Genomic DNA, 24730 nt, shown 5'->3' with positions numbered 1-24730 from the left:
ACGCATTACGAAATTACGCTTACGGCATAGACATTCAATTTCGGTACATGTCTGTAATTACGCATAGCACTTACGCAATTACGCGTAAGTATACCGTAATTCAGGTTATTACGTTATAGGCTTACGCGTAAAATCCTACTAGCAATTAATGCGTAAGGTCATGCTGCCAAGCGGAAAAGTTGACGCATGGATCAATGTTAGGTAGCCGCCGACTTTAAGGGTTAATAGCAAAGCCCCCTTAAGTGCTAAGAGCCTCAAATTTGGAGAATATATTAAGGAGATCAGAAGGAATAAGAGGAAAAAATTTTTTTTTCAAAAAGACCTTATAGTTTTTGAGAAAATCGATGTTAAAGTTTCAAAGGAAAAATATATACATTTAAAAACCCGCCGACTTTAACGGTTAATAGCAAAGCCTGCTTAAAATTTAGGAACACCAAATTCACAGGGTATATTAAGGGGATCAGTGGGAATAAGAGGAAATTTTTTTTTTTTTAAAAAGACCTTATAGTTTTTGAGAAAATCGATTTTTAAGTTTCAAGGGCAAAAATGTCTTTTAAATGCGGAAAATGTCAGTTTTTTTTGCACAGGTAACAATAGTGTTTTATTTTCATAGATTCCCCCAAGTGGGAAGAGTTTTACTTACTTCGTTCTGAGTGTGGGAAATATAAAAAAAAAACGACGTGGGGTCCCCCCTCCCAGACCTTTTTAACCCCTTGTCCCTCATGCAGACTGGGATAGCCAGAATGCGGAGCACCGGCCGCATGGGGCTCCGCACCCTGACGATACCAGCCCGCATGGTCCATGGATTGGGGGGTCTCGGAAGGGGACGGGCAGCCAAGCTTTCCCCTCCCCCTCCGAGCCCTTGTCCAATCCAAGGACAAGGGGCTCTTCTCCACCTCCGATGGGCGGTGGAGGTGGAGGCCGCGATTTCCTGGGGAGGGGTTCATGGTGGCATCTGGGAGTCCCCTTTAAAAAGGGGTCCCCCAGATGCCCACCCCCCTCCCAGGAGAAATGAGTATAGAGGTACTTGTACCCCTTACCCATTTCCTTTAGGAGTTAAAAGTAAATAAACACACAAACACATAGAAAAAGTATTTTAATTGAACAAAAAACATAACCACGAAAAAAGTCCTTTAATATTCTTAATTAACCATTAATACTTACCTGTCCCTTTAAAAGCCAGTTCCCACGCAATATCCTCGGAAATATACTAATCAGTTACAATGTAACAAAGTTATTACAATGTAACAACTTTGTTACTTTGTAACACCACCGCACCCGACGTCACTCGCCGCTCACCAGCCGGCCGCCGCATACACGCTAGTCCCCGCCGGCTCCCGCCGTCCACTCCGCCCACACCTGTCACCCATATACATGCTGGCAGCGGGGACAGTGGCAGGTCCCCTCCTTCCAGCACTTTCCCCTCCAGATATGCATCAGGCAGTGGTGGCAGGCCGGAATTATTCACCTGACTCTTGCTTTCTAGGCGCTGGCAGTGCTGGGCCGAAATTACGCATTAGCGTAATTACGCATCGTAATTCACTACAAATGCACCGTAAGCGTTACGTGTAAGGTTACGGTATTACGCGTAATTAATTACGCGTAGACCGTGGGGTTACGTTTTACGCGTAACAAATTACGCGTAAGACAGTAAACTCCCATTGAAATTACACAGTCTGCCGTAATCGCGTAATATTACGCTCCCGTATAATATAAAAAAGCCGCCGACATTAAGGGTTAATAGCAAAGCCCCCTTAAGTGCTAAGAGCCTCAAATTTGGAGAATATATTAAGGAGATCAGAAGGAATAAGAGGAAAAATTTTTTTTTCAAAAAGACGTTATAGTTTTTGAGAAAATCGATGTTAAAGTTTCAAAGGAAAAATATATACATTTAAAAATTAATGGTTAATTAAGAATATTAAAGGACTTTTTTCGTGGTTATGTTTTTTGTTCAATTAAAATACTTTTTCTATGTGTTTGTGTGTTTATTTACTTTTAACTCTTAAAGGAAATGGGTAAGGGGTACAAGTACCTCTATACTCATTTCTCCTGGGAGGGGGGTGGGCATCTGGGGGACCCCTTTTTAAAGGGGACTCCCAGATGCCACCATGAACCCCTCCCCAGGAAATCGCGGCCTCCACCTCCACCGCCCATCGGAGGTGGAGAAGAGCCCCTTGTCCTTGGATTGGACAAGGGCTCGGAGGGGGAGGGGAAAGCTTGGCTGCCCCTCCCCTTCCGAGACCCCCCAATCCATGGACCATGCGGGCTGGTATAGTCAGGGTGCGGAGCCCCACGCGGCCGGTGCTCCGCATTCTGGCTATCCCAGTCTGCATGAGGGACAAGGGGTTAAAGAGGTCTGGGAGGGGGGACCCCACGTCGTTTTTTTTTTATATTTCCCACACTCAGAACGAAGTAAGTAAAACTCTTCCCACTTGGGGGAATCTATGAAAATAAAACACTATTGTTACCTGTGCAAAAAAAACTGACATTTTCCGCATTTAAAAGACATTTTTGCCCTTGAAACTTAAAAATCGATTTTCTCAAAAACTATAAGGTCTTTTTGAAAAAAAATTTTTTCCTCTTATTCCCACTGATCCCCTTAATATACCCTGTGAATTTGGTGTTCCTAAATTTTAAGCAGGCTTTGCTATTAACCGTTAAAGTCGGTGGGTTTTTAAATGTATATATTTTTCCTTTGAAACTTTAACATCGATTTTCTCAAAAACTATAACGTCTTTTTGAAAAAAAAATTTTTCCTCTTATTCCTTCTGATCTCCTTAATATATTCTCCAAATTTGAGGCTCTTAGCACTTAAGGGGGCTTTGCTATTAACCCTTAATGTCGGCGGCTTTTTTATATAATACGGGAGCGTAATATTACGCGATTACGGCAGACTGTGTAATTTCAATGGGAGTTTACTGTCTTATGCGTAATTTGTTACGCGTAAAACGTAACCCCACGGTCTACGCGTAATTAATTACGCGTAATACCGTAACCTTACACGTAACGCTTACGGTGCATTTGTAGTGAATTACGATGCGTAATTACGCTAATGCGTAATTTCGGCCCAGCACTGCCAGCGCCTAGAAAGCAAGAGTCAGGTGAATAATTCCGGCCTGCCACCACTGCCTGATGCATATCTGGAGAGGAAAGTGCTGGAAGGAGGGGACCTGCCACTGTCCCCGCTGCCTCTCCTTCTCCGCCTCAGTCTTCTCAGGAAGCAGTACAAAAGGGCGCACAGGAATAGTGGACAAAAAGGGCGCCGCCATAGACTGCAATGCAAAATATTGGCTATTGGGCGCCCGACAGGAAATTTGGGCGCTCGAGAAATATCGGTTGCAGGGATCGTGTTAACAAAAGTTTTCGTTTACAGAATAAGGTTTATTACAAATATCGTTTACAAGTTTGTTTTAACTTTGTGGTTTACTTATTTTTCCGTTTTTAAATTTCGCTTTCAGGGCTGTAACAAGTACATTTTCGTTTACACTTATTTTATCATTTAAAATTAATTTTCATTCGTATAATGCTTAAATATCGTTTTCAACCTTATTCTATTAGAAATACATCGCTTTTGGTATTAACCTTGTTTTTTACACTTATAAAGCGTTGATTATAGTTTTATTAACTTGCTAATATATCGCTTTTAATATTACCATTGAGTTAAGATTTTTCATGCGTTCGTGATTGTAAGGCTACCTATTCTAATATATATATATATATATATATATATATATATATATATATATATATATATATATATATATATAAAACTTGTTCTATTCATAATATTATTAATGTGTGCGTGGTTTTGAGGCTATTTATTCTATTACAGATATATAAATTATTCTATTCATGTTATTTATAGTAAAGTATTTTAAGGATTAAATATATTATTGTTTATGTGTGTAAGAGTGTTTGTGCAGTGGGGATGGTTAGGGTTAGGCACCACCAGGGGAGATTTAGAGTTAGGCACCACCAGGGGGTGTTTAGAGTTAGGCACCACCAGGGGGTTCTTAGGGTTAGGCACCACCAGGGAGGTGGTTAGGATCAGGCACCTCCAGGGGGGTGGTTAGGCACCTCCAGGGGGTGGTTAGGGTTAGGCACCACCAGGGGAGTCTTAGGGTTAGGCACAGGGCCGGGCCGAGGCATAGGCTGAAGAGGCTCCAGCCTCAGGGCGCAGTGTAGGAGGGGGCGCAGAATTCATTCAGCTGTCATTCCTAATTGTGTTTGAAGCAGAAAGAAATAAGAAAAGGGGATACATGGCAGTGACTGCAAGCCATATAACTAGATATTAAGGTGTTGGGGTGGTTGTGGGCCCTGTGGCGCCCCTTAGTCTAATAGCAGTCAGTGTGTGATGGTTAGGGTGGCAGGGATGGAGGGGCGCACTTTGGTGTCTTAGCCTTGGGTGCTGGAGGACCTTGTCCAGGCTCTGGTTAGGCACCACCAGGGGGGTGGTTAGGGTTAGGCACCACCAGGGGGGTCTAGGGGTTATGGATAGGTACAGGGAGGGTTCTGTGTGAGAGTAGGGTTAGGTATAGTTACAGTACAATATACACCACCACGGGGTGGTTAGGGTTAGGCATCACCAGGAGGGTCTAGGGGTTAGGGATAGGTACAGGGAGGGTTCTGTGTGAGAGTAGGGTTAGGTATAGTTACAGCACAATATATGTATTATATACAAATTACTAGCTGATGATCCGGCGTTGCCCGGGTATGTATTTGGCTGGTGTCGGCTCCACCCACTTTCTCTAACACTAACCCATAGAACTTAAACAAATCAGGTTGGCTGTTTGTGGATCCGCCCCTCTCCAGCATTTGAACCCCAGTCACCCAATGACCAACTGTAGCAGGTTTGAGGCATCTTCTATTGACAGTGTAAAAATGGCAGCAATTTATATATTAACCTTGAAAATCAACAGGCGAATTTTCATTGGCTATTATAGGCTCCACCCACTTCCCTGAATATTAATCTCAGTCACCCAGTGACCATCTGGGCAAGGTTTGAGAACCCTCCATTAACAGTGTAAGAATGGCTGCAGTTTATATTTTCCCAGTGAAATTTGTATTTGGCTCTGCCCATTTTTTTGTAACTTGGACACACAGTCACTCAATGACCAAATGTTTGAGCTTTGGGGTCCTTGGAATCAATCATTTGTATTTTCCCAGTGAAATGAAACAAATCTGATTTGCTGTTTGTGGCTCTGCCCCCTTTTCTGAATTTGAATCCCAGTGACCCAATGACCATTAAAAGTGCAAGAATGGCAGCAATATTTATAATCCCCTTGAAAATCAACAGGTGAAGTTTGATTGTTGTTTTTTTTTTTGGGGGGGGGGGGGGGGGGGCAACTGTGCAAAGTTTGAGAGCCCTGCCATTAACAGTGAAGAAGGGCTGCAGTTTTTTCCCCAGGAAATCTGTTTTTAACTCCAGTGAATGAATTTGAACCCCAGTCACTTAAAGGGAACCAGAGATGAACGATTCACACAAAATAAACATATCAGTTGATAGCTTGTAAAGAATAAATGCTCTACCTGATAATTTCGCCGCTCTGGTGTGCCTTTTTGAGTGTTTTTTTTATCCATTATTGCTCCAGGAAAAATCCAATATGGCCGCCGGTTCATATCCCTTTTGCTTCCAGGTTATAAGCTGTTCTAGCCTCTATGAGACTATAGACAAGCAGGGCTGCTGCTGCCTTTCACCTTTGTGGTTTCATTATTCTGGTATGCTGTGTGGCTGCCTGTAGGAAGTGTCTCTCATAGAAATTAAACTGCATACAGTAGATAATGACTGGCTGCACAATGCACACGGATACACTTGTCTGTTTCAGAGCTTCTTTCTCGGCAGCATCAGCCCCTCCCATGTCATCAGAGCTCTAAGTATGCAAAGCAGGAAAGCTGAGCCAGGAGGGGGCAGGCTTGGGCTTGAAAAGACTCCACAGAAGACTGACTCAGCTGTAAATGATTCCAGGTCAAAACTAGTCTGAGGGCCCTTTCACACCAGAGGGATTTTTCGGCGTTTTAACGCCACGGCCGAAGTTGGCGTTTTGCTAGGTAAAAGAAAGTCCATAGACTTTCATTTTACCTTTCACATCTAACTCGGCGTTTTGGAGCGTTGCGTTTCAACGCTCCCAGGAGCTTTTTCAGGGCTGTTTACAGCCGAAGTTGGCTGTTGGCGTTTCAATGATAGTCAATGGAAAACGCCAACTTCAGCGTTTTCAAAGCCTTTTCAAAGCGTTTTACAGCTATCTTGTTCACTTATTTTTATAGAAGAAAAAAAAAAGGACGTTTTCATATGGGCTGTAAAACTCTTTCAAAACGCTTTGAAAACGCTATGTATTGGCGTTAAGCAAAAGGCTGACTTTCAGCCTTTTCTACCGCAGCCTCTAGTGTGAAAGAGCCCTGAATGCTTCTTATCACAGCTGTTAACAGACAGATTAGGCAGAGAACAATAAAACTAAAAGCATGGTAGGTGTTTACTGTCATGTTCCCACTGAATAATGTAATAAAATACATGAGGGTGCTTCGTCTCTGGTTCTCTTTAATAACCGACTGTAGCAGGGTTGAGGCCTCTGCCATTAACAGTGTAAGAATGGCAGCAGTTTCAATATTCCCCTTGAAAATCAATAGGTGCCTTTTGATTGGCTATTGTAGGCTCCACCCACTTAATATTAATTCCAGTCACTCAGTGACCAACTGTGTCAAGTTTGAGAACCCTGCCATTAACAGTGTAAGAATGGCTGCAATTTTCCCATGTAAAAGGTTAGTTATCTTTGGCTCCGCCCACAATTTTAAACCTTGACATATAATCACTCAATGACCAAGTTTATAGGCTTTGTGGTCCTTGGCATCAATAATTTGCATTTTCCCATTGAAATTAAACAAATCTGATTGGCTGTTTATGGCCCGCGCCCTTTTCAGAATTTGAACCCCAGTCTCCCAGTGACTCACTGTACCAGATTTGAGGCCTCTGCCAGAGTGTAAGAATGGCAGCAATGTAAATATTCCCCTTGAAAATCAACAGGTGATTTTTGATTGGCTGTTGTAGGTTGCAGTTTATATTTGCCCATGTAAAAAATCTAGTTCTTGGCTCTATCCACTTTTTGTAACCTGGACACACAGTCACTCAATGACCAAGTTTGTAAGCTTTGGGGGCTTGGCATCAATAATTTGTATTTCCCATTGAAATGAAACAAATCTGACTGGCTGTTTGTGGCTCCGCCCCTTTCCCAAACTTGAACCCCAGTCACCCAGTGGCCAACTGTACCAGGTTTGTGGCATCTATTAACAGTGTAAGAATGGCAGCAATTTAAATATTGCCCTTGAAAATCAACAGGTGAATTTTGATTGGCTGTTGTAGGCTTCACCTATTTTCCTGAATATTAATCTCAGTCACCCAGTACCTAACTGTGCAAAGTTTGAGAATCCTTCCATTAGCGGTGTAAGAATGGCTGCAGTTTATATTTCCCAGTGAAATTTGTTTTTGGCTCCACTCACTTTTTGAAACCTAGTGTAATGAATAGCGGAGATGCCGCCGCGCGGTCTGGCGGCGGGGCGGCTGTCTCCGCGTTCAGACCGGCGGTTTCCGCACAGCAGCATGCGTCTGGTTTGCCTGGGCCTTCTAGTGCACACAGATGGAGAGCTACGTGCGCGCGCGCTAGAAGACAGGACCTTTATGTCAGCAGGAGATCAGCTGATCTCAGCGGAACTCCTGATTGGCTGAGTGGCAGGGGGCGGCGCTGCGGAGTGCTGTAGTATATATAGATCTTGCTTGTCAGTTGCTGGTTGTCTGCCATTGCGAATACTTACGTGTGAGCACTCAGACCTCAGTCAGATCCTACAGTGTGTTAGAACCAGGTGGACCTGGGAATTCACACTTAGCCAGATTACACTCTTGTTATTTACTGTGTTATACTTTAGACCAGTTCTAGGGTGTTGAGACCAAGGACCTCACACCCAAGCTTAGGATTACTGTGTCATTGCTGTGTTATACCTTAGACCAGTTCCAGGGTGCTGAGACCAAGGACCTCACACCCAAGCTTAGGATTACTGTGTCATTGCTGTGTTATACCTTAGACCAGTTCCGGGGTGTTGAGACCAAGGACCTCACACCCAAGCTTAGGATTACTGTGTCATTGCTGTGTTATACTTTAGACCAGTTCCACGGTGTTGAGACCAAGGACGTCACACCCAAGCATAGGATACTGTGTTATTCCTTAGACTAGTTCCTGGGTGTCGAGACCAAGGACCTCCCACCCCAGACTAGGATTGTGCTTTATATCTGTTATGACCATTTGCTCTGTTGACCTCTCTCTTGCTTTCTGATTCGGTACCTTTGCCTATCTGTCTACCAGTTGCCAACCTTGCCTGTACCCGGTTACCGAATCAGCCTCCTGTCTTTGTACCTTATCTTCTCGTGTGTTGCCGACCTGGCCTGCCCGACCCTTCTGGCTGTCACTCATCCCTCGAGTGTTCAGTCTGTCTGTACCTCCCGTGACACTATTCCACCAAGTGTCAGTTAGCTGCAAGGACCTCTTGCTCCTCAGAGAGTCCTTCCTGCAGTGCAGCCAGTGGCCTCTATTCCATAGGAGTCCCCTGGCTGCAGTACAGTCTGATTACCAGTTTACCAGGGAATCACTGGCTGCCAGATTATCTCTATCCCCTCTCTAAAGGAAATAGTCCCTGCACAGCCCAGGGCCATCTGCTCCTCAGGTGGTCTCTGGCCAAAGTTATCTGTGTCTCCCGCCCCACGGGAGATAGCCTACAGTTGCACCAAACACTTACACTTCATTAGGTGTCCAGAGGTTAGTCATACTTGTATTGTTGGTGATGCTGCAGATCATCCATAATCAGGTATACATCTGTATTGTTGATGATTCTGCAGATCATCAATAATCAGATTCTCTCTGTGTGCTGACACCGATCGTTACACCTAGGCACACAGTCACCCAATGATCAAGTTTGTAAGCTTTCAGGTTCCTGGCATCAAAAATGTATGAATGGAAGCAGTTTATCCACTAAGGAAATCTGATTGGCTGTTTGTGGCCCCACCCCTTTAGTGAATTTGGACCCCAGTAACACAATGACCGACTGTAGCAAGTTTTAAGCCTCTGCCATTAACAATGTAAGAATGGCAGCAGTTTAAATATTCCCCTTGAAAATCAATAGGTGAATTTTGATTGGCTGTTGTAGGCTCCACCCACTTTCCTGAATCTTAATCTCATTCACCCAGTGACCAAGTGTGCCAAGTTTGAGAACCCTGCGATTAACCGTCTAAGAATGGCTGCAGTTTACATTTTTCCATTTAAACTGAATGGCTGAGATTTGATTGGCTGTTTTATGCTCCGCCCACTTTCCCTGAATTACCTTAGTCACCAAGTGACCAACTGTGCCATGTGTGAGGTCTCTGGCTAGATTACTGTGAGGATGGCAGCCTTTTCCATTTTTCCATTGACATGAATTGGAGAAATATGATTTGCTGTTTGTAGCTCCGCCCAGGTGTGCAGGGGGGGACGTGAGACCCCCAGAGCATATCATCCCAGGTAGTTTTGCCAAGTTTTGTTCAAATCGGTAAAGCCATTTTCGAGTGATACACACACACACACACAACACACACAACACACACACACACACACACACGCACGCACGCACGCACGCACGCACGCACGCACGCACGCACGCACGCACGCACGCACGCACGCACGCACACACACACACACACACACACACACACACACACACACACACACGTATATCGCCCCCTATGCTGCTATTGCGGCCAGCCTTGCTCCTTGCTGATTCTTATTGCTTAAAAAAAAGCACCCCTCAACAGCTCTTTTGAGAGCTAATCTTGTTCTTGTGATCTTTTTTTTGTATTGTGTGTGGCCCTCTTGCATTATATACAGCCCTGTCAGTCAGTCAGTCGCAGCTGGCCTTTGGCCCCTTAGTGGTATAATTACTGCTGTGCCAGGTGCAGATTATAATACCCATTACTGCATATAACTTACCTACTAACTGTTGTTCACTTCAGTGCACCCACCTACCTATGTGAGCGCACGCAGTGTCACTGTGCCTGTCCGGTACCTGTCTGTGTGTGACAGGTGCACATTTGTAATACCCATCACTGCATATACCTACCTGTTGTTCACTTCAGTGCACCCACCTACCTACGTGAGCGCATGCGGTATCACTGTGCCTGTCCGGTACCTGTCTGTGTGTGACAGGTGCACATTGTAATACCCATCACTGCATATACCTACTACCTGTTGTTCACTTCAGTGCACCCACCTACCTACGTGAGCGCACGCAGTGTCACTGTGCCTGTCCGGTACCTGTCTGTGTGTGGCAGGTGCACATTGTAATACCCATCACTGCATATACCTACTACCTGTTGTTCACTTCAGTGCACCCACCTACCTACATGAGCGCACGCAGTGTCACTGTGCCTGTCCGGTACCTGTGTGTGTGTGACAGGTGCACATTGTAATACCCATCACTGCATATACCTACCTGTTGTTCACAGTGCACCCCCCCCCCCCCCTACAGTATCCCTTTAACAGTATGTTGGCTTCCATGAATCAGGAAGTAGAAAACAGTGCAGATTTATTTCAGGATTTGTATCAGCTGCAACAAAGAAATATTTTTTGTTTAAAGGTTATTATGCTGTTGTGTATCTTTTAGAGCAGAGAGGAAGTTCTGAGTTCAGGTCCGCTTTAGACTTCAATATCACCCACTTGAGCCTTGGAGAAACATAGACATTACCTTTCTCATCAGTTGTCCTTTCAGTTATTACTGACAGCAACTGATATATAACTGACAGCAACTGATATATTTCATTTCTGACCAAATATTGTCAGAAATGGAAGCAATCATTGTAAGAAGAAAATGGTGAGCTTCTGAGAGGAACTGACGGTGAGGTAAGTATGTAATATTCATTTGCAGCTACATCACGTGTTTAATTTAAATAATTTTACTCAGTTCAAGGTCAGTTTAAAGGAAATCTAAAGTGAGAGGGGTATTTGATTTTAAGGCTAGTTACACACCGGGACGTTGCGTTATAGTGGACGTTATGGTCGCATAATGTCCCCTAACGCGACGCCTGCCGGTGTTGGTAGAGGACGTTGAGTGAGCCGCGCTAAGCGGCTCTTTCCGCATTAGGGCAGTGAGAGTGGCGCTGATTGCCCGGCGGGACCATGTGATGCAGAGTGAAACACTCCGCATCACGTGGTACCGCCAGCCAATCAGCGGCCACCAGTGCAGTGCATATTGAGTAGCCATGTGCGCGGCTGCGTAGCAGCCTCTCCCCGCCTCCTCTCCACCCCAACACTGAGCATGTGCAAACAGTCTAATGGAACGCTATAGTATGCTGCACGTTCTGAAGAACGTGCAGCGTTACATGTAACGCAACGTGGGCAGTGTGAACAGCCCCATTGACTTTGTATTGCTGTGAGTTGGGGAGCGTTACAGGCTGCACTAACGTGCGTCTGTAACGTCCCTGTGTGGAAGCAGCCTAAACAATACCAGTTGCCTGGCAGTCCTGCTGATCCTCTGCCTCCAGTGATTGGTACACACCACGCAATTTCCTGTCAGATCAACAGGTTGAATAGATAATTTACAACAGGTCAGATCAGGTTTCCAATCGATTTTGTGCAGAAGTGATCATAAAGTCGAAATATGATCGGACCGGTTGGAAATTATCTATTCAACATATCGAACTGATGGGAAATTGCATGGTGTGTACCAGGCATAATACTTTTATCCATAGATCCTGAACAATCATGCAGATCAGCTGGACTGGCAGGAAACAGGAGATAACGATGGCAGCCTCCATATCTTTCTCACTTCAGGTTCCCTTAAAAAGTTAGCAGCAGCAATACCTGGTGGACATTAGTACATCAGAGGGAGAGAGACTAAGGCCCCGTTCACACTTGCGGTTGTTTGCCAAACGGACCGGATGACCTGACCGGATCCGGATCGGAACCGTACGGTTCTGATCCGGATCCGATCCGGATCCGGTCAGGTTGCATCAGGTGTCCATCAGGATGCGATCCGGATCCGTTTGGCAAAAGTAACGTTAAAAACAAAAAAAATGTTGGGGTCTGGGAGGTCAGCAGAAGGGGGACCTGTGGAATCAGGCCCTCTGCTGTTTAGCACTCACCTCCACCTGCGACATGCTGCCAACATATCCGGATCCAGCTGTGCTGCTCCACTCCAAAATGCTTGCCCATGTGTCCCCATCCAATATCGCCGCAACAATCCCCATAGGAAGTGGGGTAGAACATCCGGATTTCTCAGCCAGTGTGTTGTGCGCTCTCCGGTTCCCATTGGTTTGTATTGGCCGGATGGTGCAGTCCGCCTCCGCCCCGGATACGGCTGCCGGAGGAGCCGGATGAAAAAATAGCGCATGTTGGAACGGAGGCCGGAGTCCGGATCCGGCCCGGATCCGGTCCGGCTCCGGTTCGGCAGAACGGACGCATGTGAACGGACGCATAGGCTTTCATTGCTATGCCGTGCGTCCGTTCCGTCCGTTCTGCAAGCGGTGCGGCTTCGGCACGGCGATTCCGGAGGGCCACCGCAAGTGTGAACCGGGCCTAAAGCTGCATACACATGTTAGATAAAAGTCTTTTGAAACGAACGATCAACGAGCGATCGTCAGATAATCTTTCTAAAAAGAGAATGATGAAAGAGGTTTGTCTCTCAATCTTTTAAATTAATCCCGACTGACTTTTCTTTCTGACAACAATCGTCCTTTCCACAAGGTGTGTATGAGATCATCAGATATTTTTTGACCTTTGTGTGAACAGCGCTAATGTCAAGAAGAAATCAAATGCACTACAAAAGCATTTCTATACAATATTATTAGAATGATCCGTTGACCTTCCTGCCAAACCTACATTAAAAATTGATTTCTTGTCTTCCAAAAATTTTCATCTCATGTGTGTACTCCTTTCCTTAACCATTAGGCGACCACGTCACGCCGATGGGCGTGCATGCGGCGCCAGCCCCAGGACTGCCTAACGCCTTGGGGCGTGATTTACAGGAGATCACACGCACTGATGCGCGCGCATCTCCGCTTGGACGACGGAGCTCTGCTCCGCCTTCAGTCTCCCAGCAGTGATCACCGCTCAGCGACTGTTAGACGGTAAAACTATTGTTTCTATTGTACTGTGTCTATTAGCACAGCACAGAACTGCGATCTAAGGCATCGCTGTACTGGGGAAAATAATTTAAAAAGAAAAGAGAAAAATATTTGTAAAAAAATTAAATAAACATTGGGGGAGCGATCAGACCCCACCAAAGGAGAGCTCTGTTTGTGGGGAGAAAAGGGGGGGGGGGGAATCACTTGTGTGCTGAGTTGTGCGGCCCTGCAGCAAGGACTTAAAGCTGCAGTGGCCCAATTTGTGAAAAATGGCCTGGTCTTTAGGGGGGTTTAAGCCCGTGGTCCTCAAGAGGTTAAGCGGAGGAAAGAAGTTGTATTTTACTTACCTGGGGCTTCTTCCAGACCCCTGTAGTATCTGAGGTCCCTCCTGGTCCCCTTCATTGTGCCAATGTCACTGCATAAATCTCCTAAAACTTGCACATGCGCAGAATGCTCTCTGCCAAGGGAGTGCGATCGGGGAGGTCCGCATTCATGACAGCTCATGGGCATTAGTGCTTTATTTGGAGAGACAGTGGCACAACAGAAGGAACTGGGAGGACACCAAGGGACCTCAGATACTATGGGAGGAGGGGCCAGAGGAAGCCCCAGATAAGTACAACTCCCACTTTTTCACTTTTTCTCCCACTTAAAGCAGAAATGAAGTATCCCTAAAACAAAGAGTTTCACTTGCCTGTGGCTTCTGCCAGCCCCCTGCAGCCGACCGGTGCCCATGCCGTTTCAAAACTATCCTCTGTTCCCCCGCCGCGGGTCATTTTTCTTCACATAGTGTAAGCTGACTTCTAAGTCGATGTCCACTGCGCCCTGGCCATGCGTATCCTCGTACGTGTTCCTGTAGCCAGGAGCTTTCTTCTGCAGGCGCACTACAATAAAATCTCTACTGTGCCTGCGCAGTACGCTCCCGTGCATGTGGCCAGGGCCACACTGGTGCAGGGGACACCCACTGCCTGAAGTGAAAGTGAGCCACGGCAGGGGATCGGAGGATCGTTTGGAAACGGCATGGGCACCGGTCGGCTGCAGGGGACTGGCAGAAGCCCCAGGTAAGCAAAATTCTTTGTTTTAGGGATACTTTAGTTCTGCTTTAAAGAGAAACCGTAACCAAGAATTGAACTTCATCCCAATAAGTAGCTGAAAATCCCTTTTACATGAGAAATCCTTTCCTTTTCTCAAACGGATCATCAGGTGGCTATATATGGCTGATATTGTGGTGAAACCCCTCCCAAAGGACACTGTGAGGACCATGGTCCTGGCAGTTTCCTGTCTGTGAACCTCATTGCAATATAAGAAATAGCTATTTACAGCTGTTTCCAACTGCCAAAAAGCAAACAGCATCTCCTTCAACTGACATCACCTGCCAGCAGGTTAAGTTAAATGTCACCCATGTGATATATGTCAAAATGTAAATCAGGTAGAGGAAAGATTTTACAATGGGCACTGACTAAATCATTTATACATAATTATTGTAAATATGAAGCACTTTTTTATTACATTATTTTCACTTGAGTTCCTCTTTAAGTATCCCTTCGAGTAAGTAGTTGCACCACCCCACCCCAACCCTGATCTAATGTACCTGTGCATACCAGATCTGTCATGGGACAAGTCCTCAGCAGGTGGAGCTTCAGTCAGTGTTGAGTTCAGGGGGGAAGCCCAGCAGCAGCAGCGAGAAACAGGATTAAGCGCGGCCAGAGGACAACAAGCAACTGCTGCTTGGGAGAGAGATGAAGCATCTCACCTCCCCTCTTAGTAATGATTTATGTTTATTACACACTTATCAGTTTTACTGCCAGTGTGACATCTATTCCTTAGCTCCACCCATTCAGTACTGTTGCAATGCTGTTTTTTCCATGCTGGCGTCTCTTGTGTCACATGTTCAAGAAGAAAAAAATATCTTTCAAAAAGCCTAAACAAACATTCTGTCAATAAGTTACATTAGTTATGTTAATTAAAATAGATAGGTTATATAATCTCTTACCCACCCTCTTTTAAAAGAATAGGCAAAGGTTTGCGATTTCATGAGGGCAGCCATCTTTTTGGTTGAAAGGAAGTGACAGGGAGCATGAGACACAGTTCCAACTGTCCTGTGTGCTGATCACCCCTCCCAGTTGCTAGGCAACAAGAACAACATCATCAGAAATCCCATCATGTTTTGCATAGCATCAGGGAAAAATGCCCGGGCAGTTTTCTTTGATGGGGCGGAGCTTAGCTTCTAAGCTGCTAAAAATGAGGCTTGTGTATGTAGAACAAAGTTCTGATGCTGTGAAACTGTTAATGAAACACCAAGCCTTTTCAGTGCCGCTGAGTAGATTTTTAGTCTGAAGGTTCACTTTAATTTTGCTTTATACAATTAACTGCAGCTGAACTTCAGATGTATGTTATCCATGTGGGTGCGTCATTTTTTTTTTTTGTATTTTACCTGTATGCACAGGTACACACTAAATTAGGGTTGGGGTAGGTGGTGCAACTACTTACTCAAGTGTACCTGAGGCGACAAATTGAAAAGATTTGATACTTACCCGGGGCTACTTCCAGCCCCATAAGCACCGGCTATCGGTCCCGGTAAGTATCAAATATTTTCTTTTTGTTGTCTCAGGTTTTCTCTACGTGGGAGGAAAAAAATAAATTGTACTTTTGTTTTATTTTCTGAAATAAAACAGAAAACTAGATCAGTGCAAGTTTCAAGTAAGCAATTCATGTGACTTTTTTTTTTTTTTGCTTGCTTAATTTAAAGGACCTCTGTCACGAAAATCTTAAAATGTAAAATACATGTAAACATATACAAATAAGAAGTGTGTTTCTCTCAGAGTAAAATTAGCCATAAATTACTTTTCTCCTATGTTGCTCTCACTTACAGTAAGTAGTAGAATTCTGACATTACCGACAGACTTTGGATTAGCCCATCTTCTCATAGGGGGTTCTTAGAGTTTTCTTTATTTATAAAAGCAATTAGTGAATGGCAGTTGCTCCGTGTAACTGCCGAAAAAGTGTATGATGAGCAGGGAGACTGTCCAGCATTATCGCAGTTTATCGGTAATCGATAAACGGTTGTTAATCGTTCGGTAAATGTGTAAAGTGTTCGGTAACTTTGTGGTAAATGGGCGGTAATATGTGTGGAAATAAAGCTTTTTTGACCACTGTAGAGCAGCCCATATGCTTGCCGCCCATTACACAGAGACAACCCAGGAAAGCCTGTCACATTTAAAGTGGGACCTGAACTCTTGCCTAGGCCAGAAGGAAAATATATAGAAATGCACCCTGTACGTATATAGAGAGTTTAGCCTGTCTAGTCCCCCCTCATCTATGAATAATCACAACTGTAATTTGAGCTCTCAGCTGTGCCAGCTGGCTGCCCCAGCAGAGCAACTAATTTGTAAACACAGGATGTTAACCCTTTGCCTGCTTCCTTCAAAGCAGGAAATACACACACTGCACATTTATTGCTGGATTTGTAACAGCTGTAACAAAGAAATGTTTTTCTTTAAAGGTTATTATGCTGTTGTGCATGTTTTAGAGCAGAGAGGAATTTCCTCCTTGGCATCTGTAAAATCATCCAACACTGCACATGGTCTTAAAGTAGCCCGGATCCGGTTCCCCGTCCCCTTAAACTTTTAATAGTGTTTTACTATTGGTGCTGTGACTTAGTCACAGCACCATGCTCCCCCCTCCAGTACCCCCTGTGGCCCTCGTTATGCTCAGTTGTTCTCTTCGACCGAGTCAGAATGTCGAATATGAGCGGGGAGGAAGTGGCATTTCCTACTCCATAATTCTGCCCCCTCCACCTGCCACTTTAGTTCCATTTTATGTTTCACTGCACACAGCGTGCAGGGTGCTGCGCTGTGTGAGGGCTTGTGATCATTGAGGTTGGATATCCTTCCGACCCCAAATAACACAAGCCCGCACACAGCGCAGCTACCCTGCTTGCTGTGTGCAGTAAAACATATACAGACCTAAAGCCACGAGGAAGGGGTGGAGTTAAGGACGCAGAGAGTGGAGGAAGAACTGTCACTTCCTCTTCGCTCATAATTGCTGCCAGAACAGGGCCACAGGAGGCGCTGGAGGGGGGAGGATGGTGCTGGGTGCTGTGACAAAGCAGCGCAGCTTAGTGAATCAAGCCCATTGGGTGATCAAAAAAAACCACACAATTCATAAAACTCCTGGTTTTCTGCATAGCCTTTGCCCGTGCCTAGACTTAGGGGTGCAAAGACAGAAAATGAGAGGAAATCTTCCCAGCCAGCATCCAGACAAAATGATAAAAATAATATTAACCATTTATCTAAAGTCAACATAAACATTTTGGTTTGGCCCGGTTAACACTGGTGTATCAGTTTTTATTTGGCACCAGTTTTTGTTCTGTTCCATTATCAATGCAACACGTCTGTCGCTCAGGAATTATCGCAGCCTCACCAAACTTGCAGTCAGTTCAGTGGAATGAGCCGAACGGATCCGTTCTGATGGCGCAATATGAACGGATCCAAAAGTTAAAGTGGACCTAAATTAAAAATACAAGATTTCAGAAATAAAATCTATTTTCTAACTTATAATAATAAATAGCAGCCTTTTTTCAGCTGCATGATGACAAATATAAAATATTTTACATTTATTGGAGGAACCCCTCCCTTTCTTTCATATTGCCGGGACTGAATCCGGCACACTGGTGGAGGAGATAATAAACAAAAACAAAACACAGGCTGCTACTGATGATGTCACAGGGGAGGTGATCTCAGCTTGTGTAAGATTTCACATAGACGACGCCCTGTGAGGGAGGGTAGCTGATGACAAACACACCCATGATCTAAAACCTCCTACTAAGCTCAGAGGTAATGGCTGCCACCTGTATAACCCTAGTTATGAAAAAAGAAGGGTGAAAAGCATGCACTGAAATGCTCATAGGCTTGAAGGAGTGTTTATTTATCTTTGTATGTGTCAGAGTGGTGCAACTAAATATTTTGAATTAAAAAAATGTTTGTTTTGGGTCCGCTTTAAAGAAAACCTGTAACGAAAAAAAACCTCCCCTGGGGGGTACTCCGGATCCTATTGAGGCTTCCCCCATCCTCCTCGGTCCCACGGAGGCGGCGATAAAGCTCCCAGAACAGCGGGAATGTAAATATTTACCTTCCCGGCTCCAGCGCAGGCGCAGTATCAGCTCTCCGCCCCATGGAGATAGGCGTAAATAACCGATTGCTGTCGGGCCGCTCTACTGTGCAGGCGCAAGTCTCCTGCGCAGTAGAGTGGACCCGACGGAGATCGACTATTTTCGCCTATCTCCATACGGCCGCAACAGCGCCCCCGCTGGAGCCAGGAAAGGTAAATAAATCAGCGCTTGTCAGGCTTGTCGAGGGAGGATTGCTGGACACTTCAGGGGAGCCAGCACTGGATTGCCTGCAGCTACAGGGGAGGGGGAAGCCTCATTGGGACCCTGAGGCTTCCCCCTGCCGAGGTGAGTACCCCCCAGGAGAACTTATTTTTGTTACAGGTTCTCTTTAACATTGGATCCTTTGCATCCGTTACGATCCATCCCGGTACCATCCGCTAAACGGACCGTTTTGGCTGCCAATGTGAAATCGGCCTTAGCGATCCACTGTAAAGAGTCACTGTAACATCAAAAAGTTCCCCTGAGGGGTACTCACCTCGGGAGGGGGAAGCCTCAGGGTCCCAATGAGGCTTCCCACGCCGTCCTCTGTCCCACGGGGGTCTCGCTGCAGCCCTCCGAACAGCGGCCCGACAGATCCGACAGCCTGTTCAATATTTACCTTTCCAGGCTCCAGCTCCGAAGTAGACGGAAATACCCGATCTCAGTCGCGTCCGCTCTACTGCGCCGGTGCCGGAGACTTGCACCTGCGCAGTAGAGCAGACCCGACGGCAAACGGGTATTTCTGCCTACTTTGGAGCCGAGAGCCGCCACAGCGCCTGCGCAGGAGCCGGGAAGGTAAATATTTACATCGCCGCTGTTCAGAGGGCTGCAGCGAGACCCCCGAGGGACGCAGGACGGCGTGGGAAGCCTCATTAGGATCCGGAGGCTTCCCCCTTCCGAGGTGAGTACCCCCTCAGGGGAACTTTTTGATGTTACAGGTTTTCTTTAACATATTAGTGTTCCTTATATAAAGCATACTTGTCATATAAAAATGAGTTACATTGCAAGAAAAAGAAATGATTAGATTTCATAGTCAGCACTTTTTATTAACAGAAAAGAAAAATCACACAAATTCCTATGATGAAAAGTATGTAATAGAATTATTGTTTTATGCAATATACACAACATGAACCATAGACCCACATACTCTTATTCTGCAAGGAAATTATGTAAATTATGCAAATCAGGGTTATTATGCAGCAGATAATAGATCCGTGTTTTAATGTTACACAACTGTCCCTTCACAATCAGCTCTCAATCAGACATACGCTGGCAGTGTTAACCCTCTTAGGCACCGTTCACACTCGGGAACGCAAAATCGCAATTCGCCTAGCTATTGCGATCATGATTTTGCATTGCACTATTCTGTGATTATTTTTTTTAGGAGAATAGCGATTCTCATTCTAGTGAATGCGAATCACGATGCAATCACCGTGAAAATGCTGCATGTAGCGTGTTTTCAATCGGCGATAATCTGCAATCCCTGCAGTGAGAGTAATCCCATAGGATTACTTGAGCAGTTCTGCAGCAGCGCTTTACTGATTGGCAAAGTGGGAATCATGGGCATAAAGCGCCCAAGTGTGATTGGGCCCTAACTGCAAGGTGCTTAGGAGCACATCTGTGACTTTCACATACAACAGATGAATGCAGTTTTTTTTAAATCAAAATTCACGGGTATTTTGCATCTGTCAGAAGATGCCAGAGCTACAACCAGCAGAAAGATAGATCATTCTGTGTAGCAGGCATAATTTTCTGCCATGAATTATAAAGTCTTTATTCCAGAGTTGCTGAAGATCTGTCCCTCAGGTCAGGATGGTCTGCTTTGCTTGAACTCTTTTACATAACGAGTGAGGACCTCCAGACCCTCCACAAGCCCGTCACCGGTGGTGGCACAGCATCCCTGGACATGCCACTGGTGTCCTCTTAGTTTCCTTAATTCCATCTCATCTGCCAGTTCAGCTGGTCTCCTGGCACCAACCAGGTCCTGCTTATTAGCCATCACGACAAAGGGAACTCCTTTCATTTCATTATCTGCCAGTATGGCTTCCAATTCTGACCTGGCTTCTTTAAACCTCTCAGGATCAGCGCTGTCCACCACGAAAATAAGTCCGTCTGTGTTGTTAAAATAATGCCTCCAAAGTGCTCGGATCTTGTCCTGGCTTCCCACATCCCATACAGTGAAGGATATGTTAGGGGTAGCTTCCACGGTCTCAACATTGAATCCAATGGTGGGAATTGTAGTCACAGTCTCACCGAGCTTCAGTTTGTAAAGGACAGTGGTCTTCCCTGCAGCATCTAGACCCAGCATCAGGAGCTTTGCCTGGGTAACAGTGAAGCTCATGAGTACTTGGTGAAGGCGGCTCAAGAGGATACCCATTGCTGCAGATTTTCTTCTGCTGTTGAGGGAGGACTTGCAGGCTGTTCATGTTTTCTACAAACTCAGCTGCTATATATACACAGCACTTTCACATATCAAATCTGTTATGACTCGGCAACCAGAGAAACCAAGAAGGTATTTCCTGGTTGCTCTGTCACACTGTGCTGTGTTGGCAGATTCCTGTATGGCTCATTTTACAGTGACAGGGGTGAGGGAAACACGGGAAATGACCTCACGATCACAGGAAAAAACTTTATTGTGATAAATATTTACTTACAATTACGGTACGAGTGTTTCTGTGCTTTACCCATGTTAAATATACATATTTTTTGTGTTGACACAAAAACTTTTATTATACCATGATGAGCTTCTAGTGCAGAACTTGGCCTCACATCTGGTAGATTTTTTTTTCATAGGTTTACATTTTAATTCATGTTAGACAAAAACACAAGGGGAGATTTCCATGACATACTAAATACAACATAAGGGTATTTTTTATGCATTTAGTTTAGTATAGATGTTTAGTTCCTATAGCAGAGATCTCATTCCTAATCCCGTTGTGGCAGACCCCCTGAATGGCAGAGTAGCGAGCGAAGAAATGTATAATTTCTCCGGGCTCCAGCGCCGCATCTTCCTTTCCTCGGCCACTTCGCTTGTAGTCTCTCACTCTCCAGCCAGTGTGTCTCTTATCATGTGACCCACTGGTACGTGTTGACAGGTCACATGATGAGGGAGGCTGGTGTAATGACATCTGGTGCTGCCCTACTTCACTGAGCTGTGTGGCATCACATGCATGCCAGGATGAGCTTTGTTTGGAGACATATGCAGTAGGGAACATTTTTGCCAGATTGTGCCGCTCTTAGTCCCTTTTGAATGATGCATGCCCTTCTGCAACACTGTAAACATGGAGCCCCAATTTGTAAAATTTTAGCCTCAGCGTCTCTGAAACTGTGTCCCATGCGTACCCCAAATTCTGAGGGTTGGGTGGGAACCCCCAACATACTTTCATCGCAAATTGCACACCCCCAACCCCACTAGTTCACAAGATAGGTGCGATTATCATATCTCAGGAAACAGCAGGGATGGGGGTCAATATGGCACAGAAATGGCTTGGACAGGGTCTGTGGCAGGGATGCAGTTGCAGAGATCATCGGCCTCATATTGAATTAATTGGGGTGCATCTGTGTACACTTTAATGCACATGCCCTGTAGACTGAGTACAGAGCAGCACAAACTGATAAGAATCCCTTCTGTGCACGTCTCCATCTCCAGCTGTTCATCAGCCATTTCAGAGACCACAAAGATAATATAGCGTATGCTCAGCAGCACAAGATGTGGGCAAGCACCAGATGCTACCACACTTACTGGAGAGTGAGAGGCTGCAAGCAAAGTGGTTGAGGCGAAGAAGATGAATATGTAGCGCTGGAACCTGTAGAGGTGAGACACTTCTCTGCTCTGCTATCAACCCTGCAGGTGGGGGGGGGGGGGGTACATATGCTAGGGAGAAAGCAGGCTACCTAATTAGTGGAGGTAAGTCATCTAGTTACCCATACTAAGGTGAAATCTGGCTATTTATTCTAGGAGGATCTTCTTGCTATCTTCATGGGTCGGGGGTGTCACCTGCTGTATATCTATTCTGATGAGGTCTTCTGGCTGCCTATGCTGGGGTTCTAGGGGTATGTGATTTTATCTGGATCCATGTGACCGCTTGATTATTTTAGCTGCAGGTATGTGACTATTTAATTACTATATCTGAAGATATGTGGTTACTTATATCTTTTATCTGGAAGCACATGACTACTTGCTTCTTTTATCTGGATCCATGAGACTACTTGCTTCTTTTATCTGGATCCATGAGACTACTTGCTTCTTTTATCTGGATCCATGAGACTACTTGCTTCTTTTATCTGGATCCATAAGACTACTTGCTTCTTTTATCTGGATCCATGAGACTACTTGGTCCTTTTATCTGGATCCATGCGACTACTTGCTTCTTTTATCTGGATCCATGAGACTACTTGCTTCTTTTATCTGGATCCATGCGACTACTTGCTTCTTTTCTCTGGATCCATGCGACTACTTGCTTCTTTTATCTGGATCCATAAGACTACTTGCTTCTTTTATCTGGATCCATGAGACTACTTGGTCCTTTTATCTGGATCCATGCGACTACTTGCTTCTTTTATCTGGATCCATGAGACTACTTGCTTCTTTTATCTGGATCCATGAGACTACTTGCTTCTTTTATCTGGATCCATAAGACTACTTGCTTCTTTTATCTGGATCCATGAGACTACTTGGTCCTTTTATCTGGATCCATGCGACTACTTGCTTCTTTTATCTGGATCCATGAGACTACTTGCTTCTTTTATCTGGATCCATGAGACTACTTGCTTCTTTTATCTGGATCCATGCGACTACTTGCTTCTTTTCTCTGGATCCATGCGACTACTTGCTTCTTTTCTCTGGATCCATGCGACTACTTGATTCTTTTCTCTGGATCCATGCGACTACTTGATTCTTTTATCTGGAGGCACATGACTACTTGATTCTTTTATCTGGATCCATGAGACTACTTGATTCTTTTATCTGGATCCATGAGACTACTTGCTTCTTTTCTCTGGATCCATGCGACTACTTGATTCTTTTATCTGGAGGCACATGACTACTTGATTCTTTTATCTGGAGGCACATGACTACTTGATTCTTTTATCTGGAGGCACATAACTACTTGATTCTTTTATCTGGAGGCACATGACTACTTGATTCTTTTATCTGGAGGCACATGACTACTTGATTCTTTTATCTGGAGGCACATGACTACTTGATTCTTTTATCTGGATCCATAGGACTACTTGATTATTTATTTAGGCACATGATAACATGTTTCATGGGTCCATGTGCGAGCTGCTGACAATGGCTTGTTGATGGTTTTTCAGGGGGCCAGCGCTAGAACCCTCAGTGGAGAGGGTGGGCGAAGCCTTTGGATTATCCAGAATATATCCTCTATTGAGGTGAGTACCTCATTGGAACTTTTTTTTTCTAACAGGTACGTTTTAAGAGTTGCTCACTATCTGTTTAGGGTTGCACAACATCTATTGGGTAGAAAATGAGAGGATAACTACCCAGCCAGAATCCAGAGAAAATGACAGACCTAAAATAGTTTTTTGAAAGGAACCTAAAGTGAGAGAAATATGCAGGTTGACATATTTATTTAATTTTAATCAATACTAGTTGCCTGGTAGTCCTGCTGAACCTCGGCCTTTAATACGTTTAGCCATAGACCCTGAACAAGCACGCAGATCAGATGTCTATGACACAAATCTGACAAGATTAGCTCCATGCTTGTTTCAGGCATGTGAGTCATTACTGATGCCAGAAAGATCAGAAGGACTACCAGGCAGCTGGAAATGTATGGCAACTTTCATATCCTTCTCCTGCAGTCAGGGGCGTCGCTAGCCCTATTTTGGGGGGGCACGTGCCCCCAATCTGTCCTGGGGTGCCACGGATCTCTTCCCCAGGGGTGCCCGCAGGGCCGCGCCTGGGCGGGTGCATTGCACCCAGGCACTTGTCTCTGACAGGCGCCGCCCGGCCGCTGCTCACCCCCTCTGTCCGCGGCTCCCTCCAGCCGCTGCCGCCGCGTCACTCAGACCTCGATCAGGCGGCAACCAATCGTGCGGGCGCTAGGACCCAGCCCCCGCACTGATATGTGGAAGTGACATCACTTCGGCAAATAGAGCGGGTGCGTCCGGCGCCCGCTCGTATTGGTTGTGTCGCCGCTGATCCTGAGGTCTGCGAGTGCGAGGTAAGGGGGGGGGGGGGGGTGGGGGGCCTCCCTGTCGCTCACACACTACCTAAAGGGCCTCCCTGTCACTCACTCACTACCTAAAGGGCCTCCCTGTCACTCACTCACTACCTAAAGGGGCTCCCTGTCACCCACTCACTGCCTGAAGGGGCTCCCTGGCACTCACTCACTGCCTAAAGGGGCTCCCTGGCACTCACTCACTACCTAAAGGGGCTCCCTGGCACTCACTCACTACCTAAAGGGGCTCCCTGGCACTTACTGCCTAAAGGG

At 45.4% G+C, this 24730-nt stretch overlaps 2 protein-coding genes across 5 annotated transcripts in view; one reads left to right on the top strand and one right to left on the bottom strand.

Moving 5' to 3' along the window:
* LOC137542021 (uncharacterized) overlaps nucleotides 1–24730 on the top strand; it is a 217345-nt gene that overhangs the window by 114893 nt on the left and 77722 nt on the right. The window lies entirely within an intron of this gene.
* LOC137542134 (uncharacterized) lies at nucleotides 19413–20752 on the bottom strand. The gene has a single exon (XM_068263819.1). It carries the CDS (start codon nucleotides 20653–20655, stop codon nucleotides 20086–20088), a length of 570 nt encoding a protein of 189 aa, XP_068119920.1. The 5' UTR covers nucleotides 20656–20752; the 3' UTR covers nucleotides 19413–20085.

This window comes from Hyperolius riggenbachi, chromosome 12, assembly GCF_040937935.1.
Source record: "Hyperolius riggenbachi isolate aHypRig1 chromosome 12, aHypRig1.pri, whole genome shotgun sequence".
NCBI classification, from domain to species: Eukaryota; Metazoa; Chordata; class Amphibia; order Anura; family Hyperoliidae; genus Hyperolius; species Hyperolius riggenbachi.
This window is presented reverse-complemented; position numbering and strand designations above follow the sequence as displayed.